This window comes from Pleurodeles waltl, chromosome 1_2 (genome assembly GCF_031143425.1).
Source record: "Pleurodeles waltl isolate 20211129_DDA chromosome 1_2, aPleWal1.hap1.20221129, whole genome shotgun sequence".
In the NCBI taxonomy this organism is placed as follows: domain Eukaryota; kingdom Metazoa; phylum Chordata; class Amphibia; order Caudata; family Salamandridae; genus Pleurodeles; species Pleurodeles waltl.
In genome coordinates this window covers 1,300,865,410-1,300,887,109 of record NC_090437.1, presented here as the reverse complement: position 1 = coordinate 1,300,887,109, position 21,700 = coordinate 1,300,865,410, and the positions used below count along the sequence as shown (strand labels likewise).

The window sequence follows — 21,700 nt, the reverse complement described above, 5'->3', positions numbered from 1 at the left end:
AGACATGGCAGGAGGACATCCCATCTCCTTTTGAGTTTTTCTGGGAGCCCCATGATCATGCCTTTTAATGTCTTGTTGAATCTCTCAACTAAGCCATTAGTTTGTGGATGGTAAGGTGTAGTGAATTTATAAGTCACTCCACACTCATTCCACATGTGCTTTAGGTATGCTGACATGAAGTTGGTACCTCTGTCAGACACCACCTCCTTAGGGAAACCCACTCTGGTAAAGATACCAATGAGGGCCTTGGCTACTGCAGGGGCAGTAGTCGACCTAAGGGGAATAGCTTCAGGATACCTGGTAGCATGATCCACTACTACCAGGATATACATATTTCCTGAGGCTGTGGGAGGTTCCAGTGGACCAACTATGTCCACACCCACTCTTTCAAAGGGCACCCCCACCACTGGAAGTGGAATGAGGGGGGCCTTTGGGTGCCCACCTGTCTTACCACTGGCTTGACAGGTGGGGCAGGAGAGGCAAAACTCCTTAACCATGTTGGACATATTGGGCCAGTAGAAGTGGTTGACTAACCTCTCCCACGTCTTGGTTTGTCCCAAATGTCCAGCAAGGGGAATGTCATGGGCCAATGTTAGGATGAACTCTCTGAACAGCTGAGGCACTACCACTCTCCTAGTGGCACCAGGTTTGGGGTCTCTGGCCTCAGTGTACAGGAGCCCATCTTCCCAATAGACCCTATGTGTTCCATTTTTCTTGCCTTTGGACTCTTCAGCAGCTTGCTGCCTAAGGCCTTCAAGAGAGGGACAGGTTTCTTGTCCCTTACACAGCTCTTCCCTTGAGGGTCCCCCTGGGCCTAAGAGCTCAACCTGATAAGGTTCAAGTTCCAAAGGCTCAGTTCCCTCAGAGGGCAGAACTTCTTCCTGAGAAGAGAGGTTCCCTTTCTTTTGCTGTGTTGCAGTTGGTTTCCCAACTGACTTTCCTGTTCTCTTGGTAGGCTGGGCCATTTTTCCAGACTCCAGCTCTACTTTTTCACCCTGTGCCTTGCATTGTGCTCTCGTTTTCACACACACCAGTTCAGGGATACCCAGCATTGCTGCATGGGTTTTTAGCTCTACCTCAGCCCATGCTGAGGACTCCAGGTCATTTCCAAGCAGACAGTCCACCGGGATATTTGAGGAGACCACCACCTGTTTCAGGCCATTGACCCCTCCCCATTCTAAAGTAACCATTGCCATGGGATGTACTTTTCTCTGATTGTCAGCGTTGGTGACTGTGTAAGTTTTTCCAGTCAGGTATTGGCCAGGGGAAACCAGTTTCTCTGTCACCATGGTGACACTGGCACCTGTATCCCTCAGGCCCTCTATTCTAGTCCCATTAATTAAGAGTTGCTGTCTGTATTTTTGCATGTTAGGCGGCCAGACAGCTAGTGTGGCTAAATCTACCCCACCCTCAGAAACTAGAGTAGCTTCAGTGTGGACCCTGATTTGCTCTGGGCACACTGTTGATCCCACTTGGAGACTAGCCATACCAGTGTTACCTGGATGGGAGTTTGGAGTGGAACCTTTCTTGGGACAGGCCTTGTCTCCAGTTTGGTGTCCATGCTGTTTACAGCTATGACACCAGGCCTTTTTGGGATCAAAGTTTTTACCCTTGTACCCATTGTTTTGTGAAGAGGCTCTGGGCCCACCCTCCTGTGCAGGTTTTTGGGGGCCTGTAGAAGACTCTTTACTATTTTTAGTTTTGGTTGTCTCATCACCCTTCTGCTGGGGAGTCTTTGTGACCCCTTTCTTTTGGTCACCCCCTGTTGAAGTCTTGGACACCCTTGTCTTGACCCAATGGTCCGCCTTCTTTCCCAATTCTTGGGGAGAAATTGGTCCTAGGTCTACCAGATGCTGATGCAGTTTATCATTGAAACAATTACTTAACAGGTGTTCCTTCACAAATAAATTGTACAGCCCATCATAATTACTTACACCACTGCCTTGAATCCAACCATCTAGTGTTTTCACTGAGTAGTCAACAAAGTCAACCCAGGTCTGGCTCGAGGATTTTTGAGCCCCCCTGAACCTAATCCTGTACTCCTCAGTGGAGAATCCAAAGCCCTCAATCAGGGTACCCTTCATGAGGTCATAAGATTCTGCATCTTGTCCAGAGAGTGTGAGGAGTCTATCCCTACACTTTCCTGTGAACATTTCCCAAAGGAGAGCACCCCAGTGAGATCTGTTCACTTTTCTGGTTACACAAGCCCTCTCAAAAGCTGTGAACCATTTGGTGATGTCATCACCATCTTCATATTTAGTTACAATCCCTTTGGGGATTTTCAACATGTCAGGAGAATCTCTGACCCTATTTATGTTGCTGCCACCATTGATGGGTCCTAGGCCCATCTCTTGTCTTTCCCTCTCTATGGCTAGGATCTGTCTTTCCAAAGCCAATCTTTTGGCCATCCTGGCTAACTGGATGTCCTCTTCACTGGAGTTATCCTCAGTGATTTCAGAGTTGTTGGTCCCTCCTGTGAGGGAACCAGCATCTCTGACTATTATTTGTGGAGTCAGGGCTTGAGAAGCCCTGCTCTCCCTAAGTAGGACTGGAGGGGGGGAATTTCCCTCCAAGTCACTATCTTCATCCTCTGAGTTGCCATCCTCAGAGGGGTTGGCCTTTTCAAACTCTGCCAAAAGCTCCTGGAGCTGTACTTTGGTAGGTTTGGGGCCTATTGCTATTTTCTTTAGTTTACAGAGTGACCTTAGCTCTCTCATCTGTAGATGGAGGTAAGGTGTGGTGTCGAGTTCCACCACATTCACATCTGTGCTAGACATTATGCTTCTAAAAGTTGGAATACTTTTTAAGAAACTAAAACTGGTTCTAGAATCTAATTCAAACTTTTAACAAACTTTTAAACTCTAAAAGAAATGCTAAACAGGATCTAACACAAGGCCCTAGCAGGTCTTTTAAGAATTTAGAAATCTTTTCAAATTGCAAAAATCAATTTCTAATGACAATTTTGGAATTTGTCGTGTGATCAGGTATTGGCTGAGTAGTCCAGCAAATGCAAAGTCTTGTACCCCACCGCTGATCCACCAATGTAGGAAGTTGGCTCTGTATGTGCTATTTCAAAGTAAGGAATAGCATGCACAGAGTCCAAGGGTTCCCCTTAGAGGTAAAATAGTGGTAAAAATAGATAATACTAATGCTCTATTTTGTGGTAGTGTGGTCGAGCAGTAGGCTTATCCAAGGAGTAGTGTTAAGCATTTGTTGTACATACACATAGACAATAAATGAGGTACACACACTCAGAGACAAATCCAGCCAATAGGTTTTTATATAGAAAAATATCTTTTCTTAGTTTATTTTAAGAACCACAGGTTCAAATTCTACATGTAATAGCTCATTCGAAAGGTATTGCAGGTAAGTACTTTAGGAACTTCAAATCATCAAAATTGCATGTATACTTTTCCAGTTATTGACAAATAGCTGTTTTAAAAGTGGACACTTAGTGCAATTTTCACAGTTCCTAGGGGAGGTAAGTTTTGATTAGTTTTACCAGGTAAGTAAGACGCTTACAGGGTTCAGTTCTTGGTCCAAGGTAGCCCACCGTTGGGGGTTCAGAGCAACCCCAAAGTCACCACACCAGCAGCTCAGGGCCGGTCAGGTGCAGAGTTCAAAGTGGTGCCCAAAACACATAGGCTAGAATGGAGAGAAGGGGGTGCCCCGGTTCCGGTCTGCTTGCAGGTAAGTACCCGCGTCGTCGGAGGGCAGACCAGGGGGGTTTTGTAGGGCACCGGGGGGGACACAAGTCCACACAGAAATTTCACCCTCAGCGGCGCGGGGGCGGCCGGGTGCAGTGTAGAAACAAGCGTCGGGTTCGCAATGTTAGTCTATGAGAGATCTCGGGATCTCTTCAGCGCTGCAGGCAGGCAAGGGGGGAATTCCTCGGGGAAACCTCCACTTGGGCAAGGGAGAGGGACTCCTGGGGGTCACTTCTCCAGTGAAAGTCCGGTCCTTCAGGTCCTGGGGGCTGCGGGTGCAGGGTCTCTCCCAGGCGTCGGGACTTTAGGTTCAAAGAGTCGCGGTCAGGGGAAGCCTCGGGATTCCCTCTGCAGGCGGCGCTGTGGGGGCTCAGGGGGGACAGGTTTTGGTACTCACAGTATCAGAGTAGTCCTGGGGTCCCTCCTGAGGCGTCGGATCTCCACCAGTCGAGTCGGGGTCGCCGGGTGCAGTGTTGCAAGTCTCACGCTTCTTGCGGGGAGCTTGCAGGGTTCTTTAAAGCTGCTGGAAACAAAGTTGCAGCTTTTCTTGGAGCAGGTCCGCTGTCCTCGGGAGTTTCTTGTCTTTTCGAAGCAGGGGCAGTCCTCAGAGGGTGTCGAGGTCGCTGGTCCCTTCGGAAGGCGTCGCTGGAGCAGGATCTTTGGAAGGCAGGAGACAGGCCGGTGAGTTTCTGGAGCCAAGGCAGTTGTCGTCTTCTGGTCTTCCGCTGCAGGGGTTTTCAGCTGGGCAGTCCTTCTTCTTGTTGCAGGAATCTCATTTTCTAGGGTTCAGGGTAGCCCTTAAATACTAAATTTAAGGGCGTGTTTAGGTCTGGGGGGTTAGTAGCCAATGGCTACTAGCCCTGAGGGTGGGTACACCCTCTTTGTGCCTCCTCCCAAGGGGAGGGGGTCACAATCCTAACCCTATTGGGGGAATCCTCCATCTGCAAGATGGAGGATTTCTAAAAGTTAGAGTCACCTCAGCTCAGGACACCTTAAGGGCTGTCCTGACTGGCCAGTGACTCCTCCTTGTTATTCTCATTATTTTCTCCGGCCTTGCCGCCAAAAGTGGGGGCCGGGCCGGAGGGGGCGGGCAACTCCACTAGCTGGAGTGTCCTGCTGGGTTGGCACAAAGGAGGTGAGCCTTTGAGGCTCACCGCCAGGTGTGACAATTCCTGCCTGGGGGAGGTGTTAGCATCTCCACCCAGTGCAGGCTTTGTTACTGGCCTCAGAGTGACAAAGGCACTCTCCCCATGGGGCCAGCAACATGTCTCGGTTTGTGGCAGGCTGCTAAAACTAGTCAGCCTACACAGATAGTCGGTTAAGTTTCAGGGGGCACCTCTAAGGTGCCCTCTGTGGTGTATTTTACAATAAAATGTACACTGGCATCAGTGTGCATTTATTGTGCTGAGAAGTTTGATACCAAACTTCCCAGTTTTCAGTGTAGCCATTATGGTGCTGTGGAGTTCGTGTTTGACAAACTCCCAGACCATATACTCTTATGGCTACCCTGCACTTATAATGTCTAAGGTTTTGTTTAGACACTGTAGGGGTACCATGCTCATGCACTGGTACCCTCACCTATGGTATAGTGCACCCTGCCTTAGGGCTGTAAGGCCTGCTAGAGGGGTGGCTTACCTATACTGCATAGGCAGTGAGAGGCTGGCATGGCACCCTGAGGGGAGTGCCATGTCGACTTACTCGTTTTGTCCTCACTAGCACACACAAGCTGGCAAGCAGTGTGTCTGTGCTGAGTGAGAGGTCTCCAGGGTGGCATAAGACATGCTGCAGCCCTTAGAGACCTTCCTTGGCATCAGGGCCCTTGGTACTAGAAGTACCAGTTACAAGGGACTTATCTGGATGCCAGGGTCTGCCAATTGTGGATACAAAAGTACAGGTTAGGGAAAGAACACTGGTGCTGGGGCCTGGTTAGCAGGCCTCAGCACACTTTCAATTGTAAACATAGCATCAGCAAAGGCAAAAAGTCAGGGGGCAACCATGCCAAGGAGGCATTTCCTTACAATGACCACTCGTCAATGTACGTTTTATCACTAATGTAATGATAATGGTTTAAGTACTAGATTTTTTTAAGTGCCTTGCCTAGTCAATCCAAGCGCTTTAAGAAAGCGAACGGGGAGTTGAGCGGAAACGCATTCAAGTTGGTGAAGGTTACGCAGTAGTAATGAAACCTGAGTGGGTGCCAATTAGGGAGACGTTCTATAAAGTTTAGTTCTGTCTTTATTAATTTCATTCATTTGAAGTCAGCTGCTCACAAAGGATAGACCTCGGAATGGCAGGACAACTGATCAATTCATTAGGTATGAAAATACCCTGAAGGTATATAATTAGGTATGAAAATACGCTGAAGGGTATCTTCATACCTCTTTGCCCACAGGTCGCGTGCACCCATCTTGTGGTGCCTTTGATACATCAAGGAAGTTTTCACACATTAGCAAACGAGATTTAAACCAGACGGGCTCCTGAGAGTCACAAGTTTCTCAAGGATGTGGACAATGTTGACCAGTATGTCCATAGAGAGGATGTTCTTGGTCCCATCTTTGATTCTGCCTTCACGGTGACCGAGCCTGGCCTACAAGAACAGCCACCTTTTGCAGACATCTAGTTTTCTCCAACAGTGGTCTGGAGACCACGGTGAAACATGGAAGAGTTTTGAAGTTTTTTTCAGGTCTGGTCTAGTCAGCTTTAGCTGTTTTGCCAGCCTCATGTCAGAAAATAAAATTATAAATAAAAAATACATATATATGTACATGCATGAGTTGTCTTTGGGTCAGCTCTCTCCATGCATTGGTATGCTCAGCTGTCATTAATTTTGCTTTCACTCAACACAGCATTGGTCCATTTCAGCCATTGGCTGTCGCATTTAACTCAACGCATGCGTACATTCGCCTAAAAAACTGCAACTCAGGGATTTTTATTTCCGTTCTGTACCTTTTTTTTGTATTTTTAGTCATATTTGTGTTTAAATTATGTCTTCAATTTGTAATAATCCAAAGTCATTACTAACATTTCTTTGTCCCAATAAAATTCATATTTTTCCATAGTGTGCATTAACCAAAAAGGATGTCTATTGCTTGTATGCAGCCCTACTGCTTCATTCAACTTAGTCATAATGGTAATATAATTTTGGAATCATTTTTTTTTCAAGCATGTTTGCCACATTTAGGTATTTTTTTGCAATTTTACATAGCGTGGACATGGTCCAAAGGCATCAGAGCACTTTAAAGCACGCAGAATACAGGGTTACAGAAGGTTACATTAATAGTAGTTGAACTCGGACGATTACATCAGTGAATGTACACAGGAGTTTCCACAAGAAACAGTTGCAACAATAGGGCAGAGGACAAGAACAGTAAAACCAAGGCAGTCCAGGGCATATTGGAGAAAGTAAATAAATCTGGTCGAGGGTGAAAAAAAAAGTAAGGACAGGTTTGCTTGCTTCCACTTTTTAGGTCGAGCGCGCAATTGCTCTGACATGTTGTAATCTCTGTGGGCTTTTAACAATGCCTTCCGCAAGCCCATCACATTTACTCGTTCATGGGCTTGCCTTTCAAAAACCTTTTGTTAGCATTGGTAAATAAATGCTTTACGTTTGTCTCTCCTTGGAGTGGTTTTGTTACCACCTTGGACACCAACCCCGTTACATGGATGATTGCACGATTGCTGATACGTTTGACTACGAGCGAACTTCTTTTTCCTTTTGTGTCTCTCCTTCACGCTCAGGTTCATGGCGGCCTTGGTGTTTTGAATTGGCTCGCTCATGTGAAATTGTTTTACTTTTCATTTTCAATTTATGTGGCAAGAAAAGTCCAGTTAGGAATTTACGACGCTAATAGCTCTGACTCGAGCAAAAACGAGACCCATTGCAAACGCTTCTTGTGACATATGCTTCCCATAAAAACTGAAATAACAAAACCTAGTGCTTGCAATCACTTTGAAGCCTGAGGTGGTGACTGTCATGTGCAGGGCAGGGGTCAGTCTCACAGAGACGCTGAGCGTGAAGGAAGCAAGCCGCCAAGGGGGGTCACCTCGAGGTTAGAGGGGCCCGCAGCACCCCCAAGGGCGCCTCTTCAGGCGCATTTTACGTCAAAGACCAATGTGAACAAATGAAGAATACAAAATCAAAATTCACTAACGCCTGGAACATTTGCAGCTTAACGAAATGAAGAAAAAAAATGTATTACAAAATCAAATAAAACGGCGAGGAAGACACGCGTGGACTGGGGGTGTAAATATCCCGCTGCGCCAGAACTAATCTGCGTGGGGTGAAGGAGTAAACGGCCGGAATAAATAATCAGTTCGGTTTGTGGTAGTAATTTAGCACAACGTAAATCAGTGAAAAAAAGTATTTGGCATTAAATTTCGGGTAGCCAGTTATATTTTAAGGAAAAAAACAATTCAGCTGGTTTTGTCTACATAGATGAAACGAGGGGCGCAGATTTTCGCTGCCACAAAGCATCACTGGTCACGGGAAGGAAACCATGTGATTTGGCGCTGTGTGGGCAGCTTCTGAAATCCGGCGCTAGACAGAAGAGGCGACTTCAAAGAGGAGAGGGCAACTTCAAAGTCTGGGGGCAGGGCGACGGCTTTAGGACCCCGGTGTCAGTCAGGCTCCCGCCCACTCCCTGCACACCCCACATGCACTTCTCTGACTTAAAAGCTTGCAAACCTATTAAAATGTGTGCATAATTCAAGACTCAGTATAGCAATGCCAAGGGCCGGCTAGGGCGGTGCGACCGGTGCACCGCACCGGGCGCTGACTTCGGGTGGGAGCGCAGTGTTTGCAGGTATATTATGGCTTTAAAAGAACCTGCTGCCGTGCTTTGCCTCCAGCAGTTTTCAGGCAACAATAAAAAAATTCAAGACAACTCCTGCAATTAATTTTCTTACTGGAGGGAGATCGGAGTTCTGTCTAGTGGAAGTTTTGACTCATTCCAGGTAGCGCAGAGGGTTGATGTGCCTGCTGCAAAGAACGTGTACCATGCAGATCAGAAAGCGCATGTAATGCGAATAGGTCAGTGGCTTACCGCTTTAGTAAGTGAGATCATTTTGTTGCTTTCAGTTTCTAAGTTAAAAACCTGATATAGAACAGTGATCAATTAACTGTCATCAAAGAGCTGCATGCAGACTGCAAGGGGGTAGATTAGACCCCCAGTCTCTCATGGTCCTAATCTTGTGAAAAGGGTTCATTTGAACAGAAGTCAATTCTTGTTATTAAAGTGAACCCCCAACCATGGTGTTACCTTTAAATTCTGAGTTTCTGCTTCTCCAAAGCACTCTTCAACTATACAGCGACCCAGTATGGATGACGTGTGTCTCCTACGCCTTGTGGCCCTCTGTCCTATGTAACATTTCCCATGCACTGATTTACACATGCATGATGAGCGTCTCTGTGTAATGTGTTTGTGATGTAAAGTGCTCTGACACCTCACTCTGGTATGAATAGTGATAGAAAAGGAATTTATTGCATCTGAGAGAGACTGGTTATGGAGACTTTTGGGGGCGCTGTTAAAGGGTGGTAGTGAGGGAATCCGTGGCAGAGGTGGCCATGGGGTGGTGTGCCAACAAACATTGTCGTGCGGCTAGCCACCAGCACTAAAGCCAACCCTTGCGATGCCTATAGGCACAAGGCACAACTGGCACACATCACCCTGCAGAGAACTGAAAATTACTAAATACCAGGGGGGGCTCCTCCGCTATGGCAGAGGAGCGTCGCAACCCCGCCAGCAGCAGGAGCTGCAAACCTTTAAAAATAAAACAATAATTAATGGTGTTTCTTATCTCTTTATTTTTAAAGTGGCGGGTCATGGGGGTTACGAGCACCGAGGGGAGGGCACAGAGCACTCCCCTTAGTGCGCATGTATGTTTGAGCAGCCGCCTCAGGCCGGCCAAACACACATGCGCACAAAGGCTCTCTCCAACTCAGCACTGGGTTGCCAGGTTCAAGAGAGCAGGCCCAGGCTCCTAGTCTGTGTTGGAGCGCCTAGCCAGGACACTTAGCCAATCATACCTCTGCTCTGAGCAGCATCATGATTGGCTGCAGGGCAGGCTGGTAGCCTGTGCCTGGAGTGTGGCAGGGAGTGGCGGTGAGGTTCAGGTACGTTTTTTGTTTTTGTTTGTTTTATTCCCCCGACCCCGCCATTTTGCGCAGTCGCCAGCCGCAACTGCTTAATACAACTAAAGCATCAGCGCGTGGCACACAGTGAAACTAATCGCTTGTTTCCAGTCTCTGCACGTCACTGAAACGCGTACGTGCTCTGCGCACGAGCGCAGCTGGCGTGGCAGCGGAAGTTTCTCTTCTTGTAGTGAATGTATGCATGCCTGTTGTACATTGCTTTAGCCTACTTTAAATCCAATTGTTTGTAACCAGACCAGATATCTTCCCTTGTGTCAGCTGGTGATATAAGAGATACCTCAGAAAGGCAGAACAACTTTTAAGTTCATTTGGTATGAAAAAAAACTAGCATCATCCCTTTTTTAAAGGTTGGTCATGTGCACCAATTTAAAAAAAATTGCGGTGCCTAGAGTGCCTATACAAATATACAAACTTTACTTTTTTGATGCAAACCCGGCTCAAAGTCTTATGACGGGGTTTACGATCCAATGCAAACCGCAATTTGTGTTGGATTGTAACTGAAAGTAACTCAAACTTGCTGCATTGCATAATTTTGCACTTAAGGACCTTCTTCGGGTGGAGCATTTGCATCTCTATGCAACCACCTTAGAGTTTTGACGCAAATCCCTATCTACAAAGAATTGCACACAGCAATTTGCGCCCAAATCCTTTGCCTTCTATAGGCAGGAAATGAGTTTTTTCCCCACTTTGGATGTGTGCTGCATTGTACAGCAAGCATACAAAGCGGGAAACCCCTTACATTGTTAGAGCTTGCACAAATGTATTAAAATATGCATTAATATCAGTTGATCTACATTTGATTCAAACATGCAAACTGATATAAGTCTGTTGCAATTGAAACAAATTTGCTATTATGTGTTAAAGTGTTCTGCTCCACACTTGGGATAACTAGCCCTCAGTTGGGCCTCTACACTATCTAGTCTAAAATGGGTGTTATATCCCAAAGTTTATTGTGTGTTTATATTCCTCACCTCACACAATATGCACCAAGACATGATTTTGTTATTTCTTTATGACACTGTTCTCCAGGGGCTCGCAAGAGGAAGCCTTTTGTTGCAAATATTGAAAGTCCTTCATCTACACACTGTATTCAGTTCATTCACAAAAATGTTCAGGTTTGAATGTAACTAGTTTGTTCTAACACCTGCTGGTGACCTTAGATCAGAAGGGGCGAATCAATATTCATGCAGTGCGATAGTCCTAAGGTAATAGAGCTATGTGACGTTTTAGAATGTATTCAAATGAGTTGTTAGTGCAATAATCATGCCATGCTGACTTTGCATTTTTTCGTTTTTTAACTTTATTGTGCAAGAAGAATGCATATCACCCCCTGGATTTGATCTCTTGGGGACCTTTCCTGATCCCCCACGAATACTGCCCGATTTCCTACTGATTTTGATGCACACTTGAGACAAGATTTTGTACCTGGTTACATTTCCTTTACTGACCGCCTTAATAATAGCAATTGACTTTATGATAACTGCTGTATCTGAATTTTCCTGATTTGTAATATGCTTACTAAATCTTCATGGATTTCTAAATCTGAATTTTCCTGATTTGTAATATGCTTACTAATCCTTCATGGATTTCTAAATCTGAATTTTCCTGATTTGTAATATGCTTACTAAACCTTCATGGATTTCTAAATTTCTGATCTCGAACTCCCTTTTTGAGTACATCCTTTATTACTGACAGTATTTTCTAAATTATGTTTTGAAACTTATCTATCGGGACATATTGCCTCATAGCTTTGGGGTTAACTCCGTCACCGATCACCCAGTGTCTGGGCACGCCGCTGACCAAGATTTCATTCGATTTCAAGAGGGGCCCTGCACATCCACAAAAGCATCGTTTTTATATTGAAAGGAACCCCTTCCACCACAAAACCTATTCTTCCCACAATGCAGACACCCTTGCACCATGGCGTAACAGTGTCTGCTTTGGCGCATGGCACCCAAAAGTGCGTCAACACAGGGATATGCGCCATATCAACATCTTAGTGGATATGGCGCAGTTCGGCTCTCTTCCGTTCATGCAGCACAGCAACTTTACTTGCTGCCCTGTGTTGCATGACTTCTACAGTATATAAATCGCAGTCGAATTACATAACTCAGCAAATGCACTCAAACTCACCTATAACACATGCACTACTTTGGTAACTGCGAGTTAGTGCACGCACTCCGGACATCCTAACTGAGAACATGGAGCTGTATTCACTGCTCTGTGCTCCAGAGCTGTGCAGTCTGCAGCTCCAGCTCTAACGTCTAGGCCCAGATTTACTAAAAGGTAACGCAACGCAGCATGACAAGTAAAGTTACGGTACTGCGTTGCAAGAAAGGGAGTGAGTAGAACAGTAAACCTATCTACTAAGATGGGGTGCTGGTTGCCTCTCTACCTGCGCTGGCGTGCTTTTGGCTGTCATGCACTAGGGCACACATCCTTGTGCCCTAAGCTATCCTTTAACAATTTTCCTACTTTGTATGTGTTTGCAATGCAGCACACATGCAAAGTACAACAAGTATTTGCAATGCAACGGGTCTACCATTTGCTCGCGTTAGAGCTATTAGCGTTGTAAGCTCCTAACCAGACTTTTCTTGCCACATAAACTAATAATGAAAAGTAAGACAGTTTCACATATGTGAACCGATGGGTACTATGAGCGTGAAGGAGACACAGAAAAGGAAACAGAAGTTCACCACAGGGAAACTTATCGGCAAACGTGCAATTATCCATGTTACCAGCAAAAGTGCAATTATCCATGTAACCAGCAAAAGTGCAAGTATCCTTGTAACAGGGTCGATGTCATACTTCTTTAGATCGTGCTGCGCAGGAAATTAAGAGATAAAGTGGTCCAGAAACCAGCTGTAAACACGGAGCCTCGTATGTTTTCAGTAGTTTACCAGTGCGCTCGAGGAGGGATAAACACTGGAAAAGGCATGATGTATGCATGCCTTTCACAAATGGACTCAATCGATTTTTAAAAGGCAAGCCCACAAACTAATGAAAGTGACGGGCGTGACATGGGAGTGCTTAGAAGCTCATAGAGAGATTACAACATGTTCCAGAGCGCTTGTACGCGCTCTACCCTAAAAAACAAGAAGAGATGAAAACATTTATCCTTGTTGCGCCTGCCTTGAGGAGGCATATGATTTTGGTGCAAATCCCTGTCTTCTATCGTTTTAGGTAGGGATTTGCACCAAAACCCATGGGTGATAGCATGGGACCACCCAAACACTACCCACAGAACGCCCCCTTGACAGACAGTAACGCAAAGCAGTGTATTGCGCAACTTTGCATCCCTTTGGGAAACCATCCAGTGCAAAGCTGGTATCATGACAGTCCGTGTTGGGTTTGTGTGACAAAACTAACACAACCCAAGAGCAAAAAGTAGTTAGTAAATCTGGGCCTTAGTTAGTTAGTGAACTGCGGACAACACTATGTCTTCAAAAGAGAAACAAATGAAGATGGAGAAACTATCAACCTCTGCTCACAAAAATTCATCTTCCAAGCCATGTCCATCTGCTTGTCTGACGCAACACCTTCCAGAAGAGAGGCGCTGAACATGATGCCTGGTCTGTTTCCAAACTCCCTGAATCACATCATCACTAAACCACTCCTGAAGGAACCAGCAGCTGACCCAAGGTAGTGGGCTAAATGCCACTATATCTCCAACATGCCTTTCCCCAGCACAACACTCGAAAAGGAAGTAGTGAGATGGCACCCAGAACATGTTGAAGAAACCATCTTCTCTTGAGCATCAGTCTGATGTCAGGACTTCCAAACAAACCTATTCAACCATGACCTTGATGAGAACAGGTTCATTGCTTGCAGCAGTGATGCTGGGGCTAGGCAGGGATTGTGGAGGTACCTATTATAGGCTGATGGCTTGGAGCAGTGATGCTGGGGTGAGGGGGAGAGAAGAGGTACCTGGGAGCAGTGATGCTGAGGTGAAGTGGGAGGCAAGGGAGTACCCGGGAAGCAGGTTGATGGCTTGGAGGACTCATGCTGGGGTTGGGAAGAGAGAGGAGCCCCTTGTGGAGCACACTGATGGCCTAGAGCACTGATGCTGAGGTGAGGGAGGAGAGAAGAGGTACCTGGGGAGCAGGATGATAGCCTGGAGCACTGATGCTGGGGTGAGGGGGAGAGAAGAGATACCTGGGAGCAGGATGATGGCCTGGAGCACTGATGCTGGGGCTAGGGGGAGAGAAGGGGTACCTGGGACCAGGATGATGGCTTGGAGCACTGATGCTGGGGTGAGGGGGAGAGAAGAGATACCTGGGAGCAGGATGATGGCTTGGAACACTGATACTGGGGATGGAGGTGAGAGATGGGTACCTGGTCGTCAGGTTGATGGCTTGAAGCACAGACACAGGGGTGAAGGACGAGGAGAGATACCCAGGAAGCAGGATGATGGCCTAGAGCACTAATGGGATGAGGAGGTGAGAAAAGGCACTTGAGAAGCAGGCGAGCAGCTTGAAGCACTGATACTGGGGTGATTGGAGAGGAAGTGAACATGGGAGAAGTCTAGTGGCTTGGAGCACTGATGTTAGCTTAGGGAGGGAGAAAAGAGGTACTTGATAGACATCCGGATAGCTTGGAGTATTTATGCTGGGGTAAACGGAGAGGTAAGAGGTAATTGGGGATCAAGATGGTGGCTTGAAGTATTGATGGTGGGGTAAGAAGAGAGAGAGGAGAGGTATATGGGGACCACAGCGATGACTTAGCGCACTGAGGCTGGAAAGAAGAGCAGAGAACAGTACTTAGGGCATGTTGGGTTAGAGCACTGATGCTGCAGTGAGGAGTGAGAGAAAAGGTACTTGGTAGTAGGCGGATGCTGGTGTGTAGGGAGAAGAAGAGATACTTCGGAAGCAGGCCCTTGGCTTGAAGCACTGATGCTGGGCAGAGTGCGAGACAAGGGGTGCTTGTGGAGCAGGGTGAGAGGACTGGTGCTGGGTGAGAGGGAGACAAGAGGTGCTTGGGGAGCAGGGTGAGAGCACTGATGCTGGGTGAGAGGGAGATAAGAGGTGCTTGGGGAGCAGGGTGAGAGGATTGATGCTGGGTGAGAGGAACGCAAGAGGTGTTTGGGGAGGAGGGTGAGAGGATTGATGCCGGGTGAGAGGGAGACAAGAGGACCTTGGGGAGCAGGGTGAGAGGATTGATGCTGGGTGAGAGGGAGACAAGAGGACCTTGGGGAGCAGGGTGAGAGGATTGATGCTGGGTGAGGGAGAGAAGTGGATCTTGGGGAGCAGGGTGAGAGGACTGATGCTGGGTGAGAGGGAGAGGGAGACAAGAGGTGCTTGGGGAGGAGGGTGAGAGCACTGATGCTGGGTGAGAGGGAGATAAGAGGTGCTTGGGGAGCAGGGTGAGAGGATTGATGCTGGGTGAGAGGAACACAAGAGGTGTTTGGGGAGGAGGGTGAGAGGATTGATGCCGGGTGAGAGGGAGAGAAGAGGTGCTTGGGGAGCAGGGTGAGAGGATTGATGCTGGGTGAGAGGGAGACAAGAGGACCTTGGGGAGCAGGGTGAGAGGATTGATGCTGGGTGAGGGAGAGAAGTGGATCTTGGGGAGCAGGGTGAGAGGACTGATGCTGGGTGAGAGGGAGAGGGAGACAAGAGGTGCTTGGGGAGGAGGGTGAGAGCACTGATGCTGGGTGAGAGGGAGATAAGAGGTGCTTGGGGAGCAGGGTGAGAGGATTGATGCTGGGTGAGAGGAACACAAGAGGTGTTTGGGGAGGAGGGTGAGAGAATTGATGCTGGGTGAGAGGGAGAGAAGAGGTGCTTGGGGAGCAGGGTGAGAGGATTGATGCTGGGTGAGAGGAACACAAGAGGTGTTTGGGGAGGAGGGTGAGAGGATTGATGCTGGGTGAGAGGGAGAGGGAGACAAGAGGTGCTTGGGGAGGAGGGTGAGAGGACTGATGCTGGGTGACAGGGAGACAAGAGGTGCTTGGGGAGGAGGGTGAGAGGATTGATGCCGGGTGAGAGGGAGACAAGAGGTGCTTGGGGAGGAGGGTGAGAGCACTGATGCTGGGTGAGAGGGAGACAAGAGGTGCTTGGGGAGGAGGGTGAGAGCACTGATGCTGGGTGAGAGGGAGACAAGAGGTGCTTGGGGAGGAGGGTGAGAGGATTGATGCTGGGTGAGGGAGACAAGAGGTGTTTGGGGAGGAGGGTGAGAGCACTGATGCTGGGTGAGAGGGAGAGAAGAGGTGCTTGGGGAGCAGGGTGAGAGGATTGATGCTGGGTGAGAGGAACACAAGAGGTGTTTGGGGAGGAGGGTGAGAGGATTGATGCCGGGTGAGAGGGAGAGAAGAGGTGCTTGGGGAGCAGGGTGAGAGGATTGATGCTGGGTGAGAGGGAGACAAGAGGACCTTGGGGAGCAGGGTGAGAGGATTGATGCTGGGTGAGGGAGAGAAGTGGATCTTGGGGAGCAGGCTGGTGGCGTGGAGCACTGATGCTGCAGTGAGGAGTGAGGGAAAAGGTACTTGGTAGTAGGCGGATGCTGGTGTGTAGGGAGAAGAAAAGATACTTCGGAAGCAGGCCCTTGGCTTGGAGCACTGATGCTGGGCAGAGTGCGAGACAAGAGGTGCTTGTGGAGCAGGGTGAGAGGACTGATGCTGGGTGAGAGGGAGAGGGAGACAAGAGGTGCTTGGGGAGCAGGGTGAGAGCACTGATGCTGGGTGAGAGGGAGAGGGAGACAAGAGGTGCTTGGGGAGCAGGGTGAGAGCACTGATGCTGGGTGAGAGGGAGAGGGAGACAAGAGGTGCTTGGGGAGCAGGGTGAGAGCACTGATGCTGGGTGAGAGGGAGAGAAGAGGTGCTTGGGGAGCAGGGTGAGAGGACTGATGCTGGGTGAGAGGGAGAGGGAGACAAGAGGTGCTTGGGGAGCAGGGTGAGAGCACTGATGCTGGGTGAGAGGGAGACAAGAGGTGCTTGTGGAGCAGGGTGAGAGGACTGATGCTGGGTGAGAGGGAGAGGGAGACAAGAGGTGCTTGGGGAGCAGGGTGAGAGGATTGATGCTGGGCAGAGTGCGAGACAAGTGGTGCTTGTGGAGCAGGGTGAGAGGACTGATGCTGGGTGAGGGAGAAAAGTGGATCTTGGGGAGCAGGCTGGTGGCGTGGAGCACTGATGGTGGGGTCGAGGGAGGAAAGAAGGAGTACTCGGGGTGCATGGCTTGGAGTACTGATGCTGAGAAGGGATGCTCGGAAACCACATTAAACTCTGAAGCTCTGATACTTGAGTAAGGGGGGGCAGAGGGAAGGCCCACTTGGTGGCATTGAACATTGATGCTCAAAAAACTCAGTTGAGGTCAGGGCTTTATTGGGGATGGTCACGTGCATGTGGTTTCCGGACCAAGACTGAGAGGGGGGGGGTTGTCCAGCACACGATACCCAGGACAGCTTCAGCAGCACAGAAGCATCTCAGAGTACATGGTTTAACCAAAGTGCAAGCGTTAGCCACGGAAATCAGGTGCCTCTCTGAACACAGAGCTGCAGGTCCATACCTGGAAGCATTTCTGATACCTTCAGAACCCACTGCTAATGGCCACAGCCATGACCCACCGGCCTGACAAGGCGCACTCGAGAATCAGGGCCATTATCAGTACAGAAAAGGGAGCCACTAAAATGTGTGATCCTGGGCGAACCGAAATACCTCTCTGCGCCTGCAGCTCCTTATGGGTCAAAACAGCGCACACGGGGCAGCAATCACAGCAACAGACGCGCTATTTAAGGAACTGGGCGTCTATAAAACAGCAAAATACTATTTCAAAACTTTTCCTGTACAGCAGGTCTTGTCTGGGCACAGAAGAGATCACTCACACTCAGCAGAACGGCCTGACATGCAGAATTTACTATATTTCAACATAGCTTATTTCTCAATTGACACCTAGAAGTGGGCACTACCAATTTAGAAAATGGCAGCTGGATTGCATCTATTTCTACAGAAATGCAGACGCTGCCTCTAATTAAAAACGAGAGACTGGTGAACTTTTTGCCGCTCGGCGGGACTGGCGGGAGAATGCGTGCTTCGCTGGCACCATCAGTGGGTTTATAGAAAGGTTTGGTGCCCGCATCATAGGTGTCTTGTTTGAAGGGTGATATCTCAGTAATGCACGCACAGCGCCATCAGTCTCTCTCTCGGGTTCTTCCAAGCTGGCTGTCTCTGCTGTGCTGGTGGCGCTCTACCCCCGCCCCCCCAGAGTGTCTTGTCAGCCGGCAGCTCTGCTGTGGTTTATCGATGTATCTGGAAAGTGTTTTAAGTTGCATGTCTCTGGAGGGTGACATGAACTGGCTGTCTCTCCTGCAGCAGCACTCCACCTATGCCCACCTGGAGGGTGTCATTAGGTGTTTGCCTCTGCTGGGGTGGCACTCCTCCTATGCCCCTCTGGAGGGTGTCATGAGGTGGCTGTCTCTGCTGCGGTGGTGGCAGGGGCGTAACAAAGGCCCCCGCGGAGGGGGCGAACTCCAGGGGGCTTCCTGAGCACAGCACCTGGCCTGCGTGAGTCCGGAGGAGGGGTCCCTCCAGGTTCTGTGCGGGGAGGCGTGGGTTTCCCTTCCAGTTTCGTTACGCCACTGGGTGGTGGCCCTCCAACCATGCCCCTCTGGAGGATGGCATTAGCTGGCTGTCTCTGCTGCGGCGGTGGCACTCCACCCACGCCCCTTGGGGGTATTATTAGCCGGCTGTCTCCGCAGTCCTGGCACGGAAAGCAGCAGCTGTCGCCCGGCCCCTCCCGGCCCCCGCCACCACCGTCCCACACCACCACCCACACCACCGTCCCACAGTCCCACCACCTACCTTGGAAGAGCACAGAGCAGTACGTGTCGCTGACGTCCGAGTCCGGGGTCTGCACATTGTCTGCGTGGAGGATGAAGACCCTCAGCATGGCTGCGGCCGGTCCAGGACCCCCCGGACCCCGAGGCTGCAGGGCTGTGCCAGGCTCGGCCAGGGATGGATGCTCCACTCGCTCCCCCTGCGGCCAGGAATGCCTCCTGCCCCCGGCCTCGGACACACGAGAGCCTGGCACACGCCCGCCGGGACCCTGCTCTTAAAGGGCAACTCACCCTGAACGGCACCCCCCCCCCCCCCCCCCCCCCCCCACCGGGGCAGGAGGCCGGGGTTTATTTAAGGAACATGAGCGTCACAGCTTACAGACTTCTAAGGGAATCGAAGACCCCGCAATATTTGTGAGAAAATGTCAAACTCTGAATATAATGCACGTTTTCACGTGTCTTCACAAACGGGTTTGTTTCAGGGATATTTGTGTATCCGAGACAGCGACCCCAAATATGCACCTTTCATAAGTAAACAAGCCATACAGTGCATTTTAGTGGGAACGTTTAGATTAACATAATTGCAATGAAAAAACCCAACCACGTCAGCGAGATAAATCAAGCATTGAATTACTACAGTGCTTTTCAAAATAAATGAGACAAGTACCATTTAGAAAAGGCACTTTATAATGTCAAGCACATTTTTATTTCCATAATTTTTTGTAGGTGCTGAAATCTTATATTTTATCTTATGGGAGTATTAGTTCAATAATGTATTATCTGTCATTTAGGCATTACCATTTAAAAGCGTATTGTTCACAAGTGGGATTGTGTGTATTTCATCAAAAGCATTATTTCATAATTCAGAAAGTCAGGCAATAGCTATAATGACAATACATTAAACACATTTTTATTGTAATGTAAATTAGGTCTCGCCTACCAGGGAACTCAATCTGTCTAGTTGCAAAAGCCCTTTTGTGGGTTTACCAAAAACTTAGTGGGTTTATAGTCCTCCCCTTACTTATTATTGGTTGGTTTTATTGACGTGTTGGCTCTCATTGAACCAACGAGACTGTTGGATTCATGTGACAGCGCCACCAGGTTGTGGGGAACTTAGTCCAATTCCAAACCTTGTGACAACTGCTGCCTAATACTTTCAGCCAGCTAGCAGTACCTCACCAGCACCTGGAAGTGGCAGCCGTACGCATGACATTCTAACTTCGCAGGAGACGTCGTGGTGGAACAGATCTCATCCTTTTCTCCCAGTTATATTAGTCTCACACATGCAGAGACAAAAAAAAAAGCAAAGATTGATCACAACAGTGGGCGATTTGGAGGAGAATCAGGCACTCACAGTCGATTCACCACTTATATCGTTGGTAATTCAATCCAAATCTTCAAAAGGCGGTGCTCTTTTATGGAAGGAAACACCTAACTGCCTCTTTACCACACAACTGCAAGACTGTCTGGTCAACGGATACAGTTTAAGGCACACGCCCAAACATTTATATTCCTTATGTATTCTGTGTATCCACTTCAGATAACACGTTTTGTCTACTCGGAGTAACCCAATGACTTCATCAGGGCTGTAAACAACATGTACAAGTACTTATTGTAATATTGTCCTGTAACATGCAACCCATAATCAAACCATCAATACTCCAGTGATGTGCTTACTACGCCACCATCCACCAGGGATGTGAAAACCTAAACTATACATCCCTAACAGAATAGACATGCATCTGTGTCCATATAACAATACAATAATAGTAATCCTTATACGAGTATCCTAGGGAACACAACCATTTTTCAATGTCTGTAGTGTCCAACCTAACTGCAGAATAGACCTAAGTTGACTCTATCCATGGTGTAAAGATTACATGTCCATGTAGTAAAGATGGCATATCAGTTTGCATAATGTTGGTTGTAGAGGAAATTATGTTGTTGAGACTGTAAATGCAGACGGACAAGGTGTTAATCCTATTATCTACAACAGCTAATGCTATCTGTAATTTTTCCTGATCTATTTGCCTTAACTGGGCTGTAGCTTCTTGTTGTGAAAGTTTCCAAATCTCATTGTAAATTGCATAGAAGAAGTGCTTTTTACGTTGTCTTTTGGGGTCTAACAGAAAATCTTACAAGTCTGTGTTATTAGACAGGAGACTGAGGTGTTCTTTTAAAGCATCTAGTGAGGAACTTTTTAAACCATTGCTGCCATAATTTCCAACACTGTATGTTGTCATAATACCCAAATGTTCTGGTGACACATAGTGAGGGTCCGGTCTGTTTGCTCTAAAAACTTCCTGTGGAGTTTACTAAACATGCATTGTAGGAAAGTACCTTCTTTTTGGCATGGTTACTGTAGGAAGTTGGCTCTGTATATACTATCTCAAAGTAAGAGATAGTGTGCACAGAGTCCAAGGGTTCCCCTTAGAGGTAAAATAGTGGCAAAATTAGATAATTCTAATGCTCTATTTTGTCTTAGTGTGGTCGAGCAGTAGGCTTATCAGAGGGTAGTATTAACCATTTGTTGTACACACACAGGCAATCAATGAAGAACACACACTCAAAGACTTACTCCAGGCCAATAGTTTTTATATAGAAAAATATATTTTCTTAATTTATTAAAACTTAGTTAAAATGGCAATAAGCTATTTTAAAAGTGGACACTGCAAAAATCAACAGTTCCTGGGGGAGGTAAGTAATGGTTGGTTTGTCAGATAAGTAAGGCACTTGCAAGTTCAAGTTCCTGGGCATAGGCAGTCAACCGTTGGGAGTTCAAGGCAACCCCAAAGTTACCGCACCAGCAACACAGGGCCGGCCAGGTGCAGAGGTCAAAGGAGGGCCCAAAACACATAGGCGCCTATGAAGAACAGGGGTGCTCTTGTTCCAGTCTGCCTACAGCTAAGTACCTGCGTCTTCGGAGGGCAGACCAGGAGGGTTTTGTAGAGCACTGGGGAGGGGGGGGGGGGGGAGGACATAAGTAGGCACACAAAACACATCCTCAGTGGTACAGGGGCGGCCGGATAGGTTTCAATGGAGGGACCTGGGGGTCACTCTAGCGGTGCAGCCAGGGCAC

The 21,700-nt window shown here is 48.1% G+C and overlaps 1 protein-coding gene across 3 annotated transcripts in view; it reads right to left on the bottom strand.

The window, feature by feature from the left end:
- DYSF (dysferlin) overlaps window positions 1-18,864 on the bottom strand; it is a 794,684-nt gene extending 775,820 nt beyond the window's left edge. For 2 of the 3 annotated variants that reach the window (XM_069205583.1, XM_069205587.1), the window contains exon 1: window positions 18,647-18,864. In XM_069205583.1, the coding sequence (XP_069061684.1) occupies window positions 18,647-18,734 (88 nt within the window). In that variant the 5' untranslated portion in view covers window positions 18,735-18,864. The remainder of the gene's footprint in view (window positions 1-18,646) is intronic. The other variant, XM_069205579.1, reaches the window with a different exon arrangement.
- Between the last annotated feature and the right edge of the window lie 2,836 nt (window positions 18,865-21,700).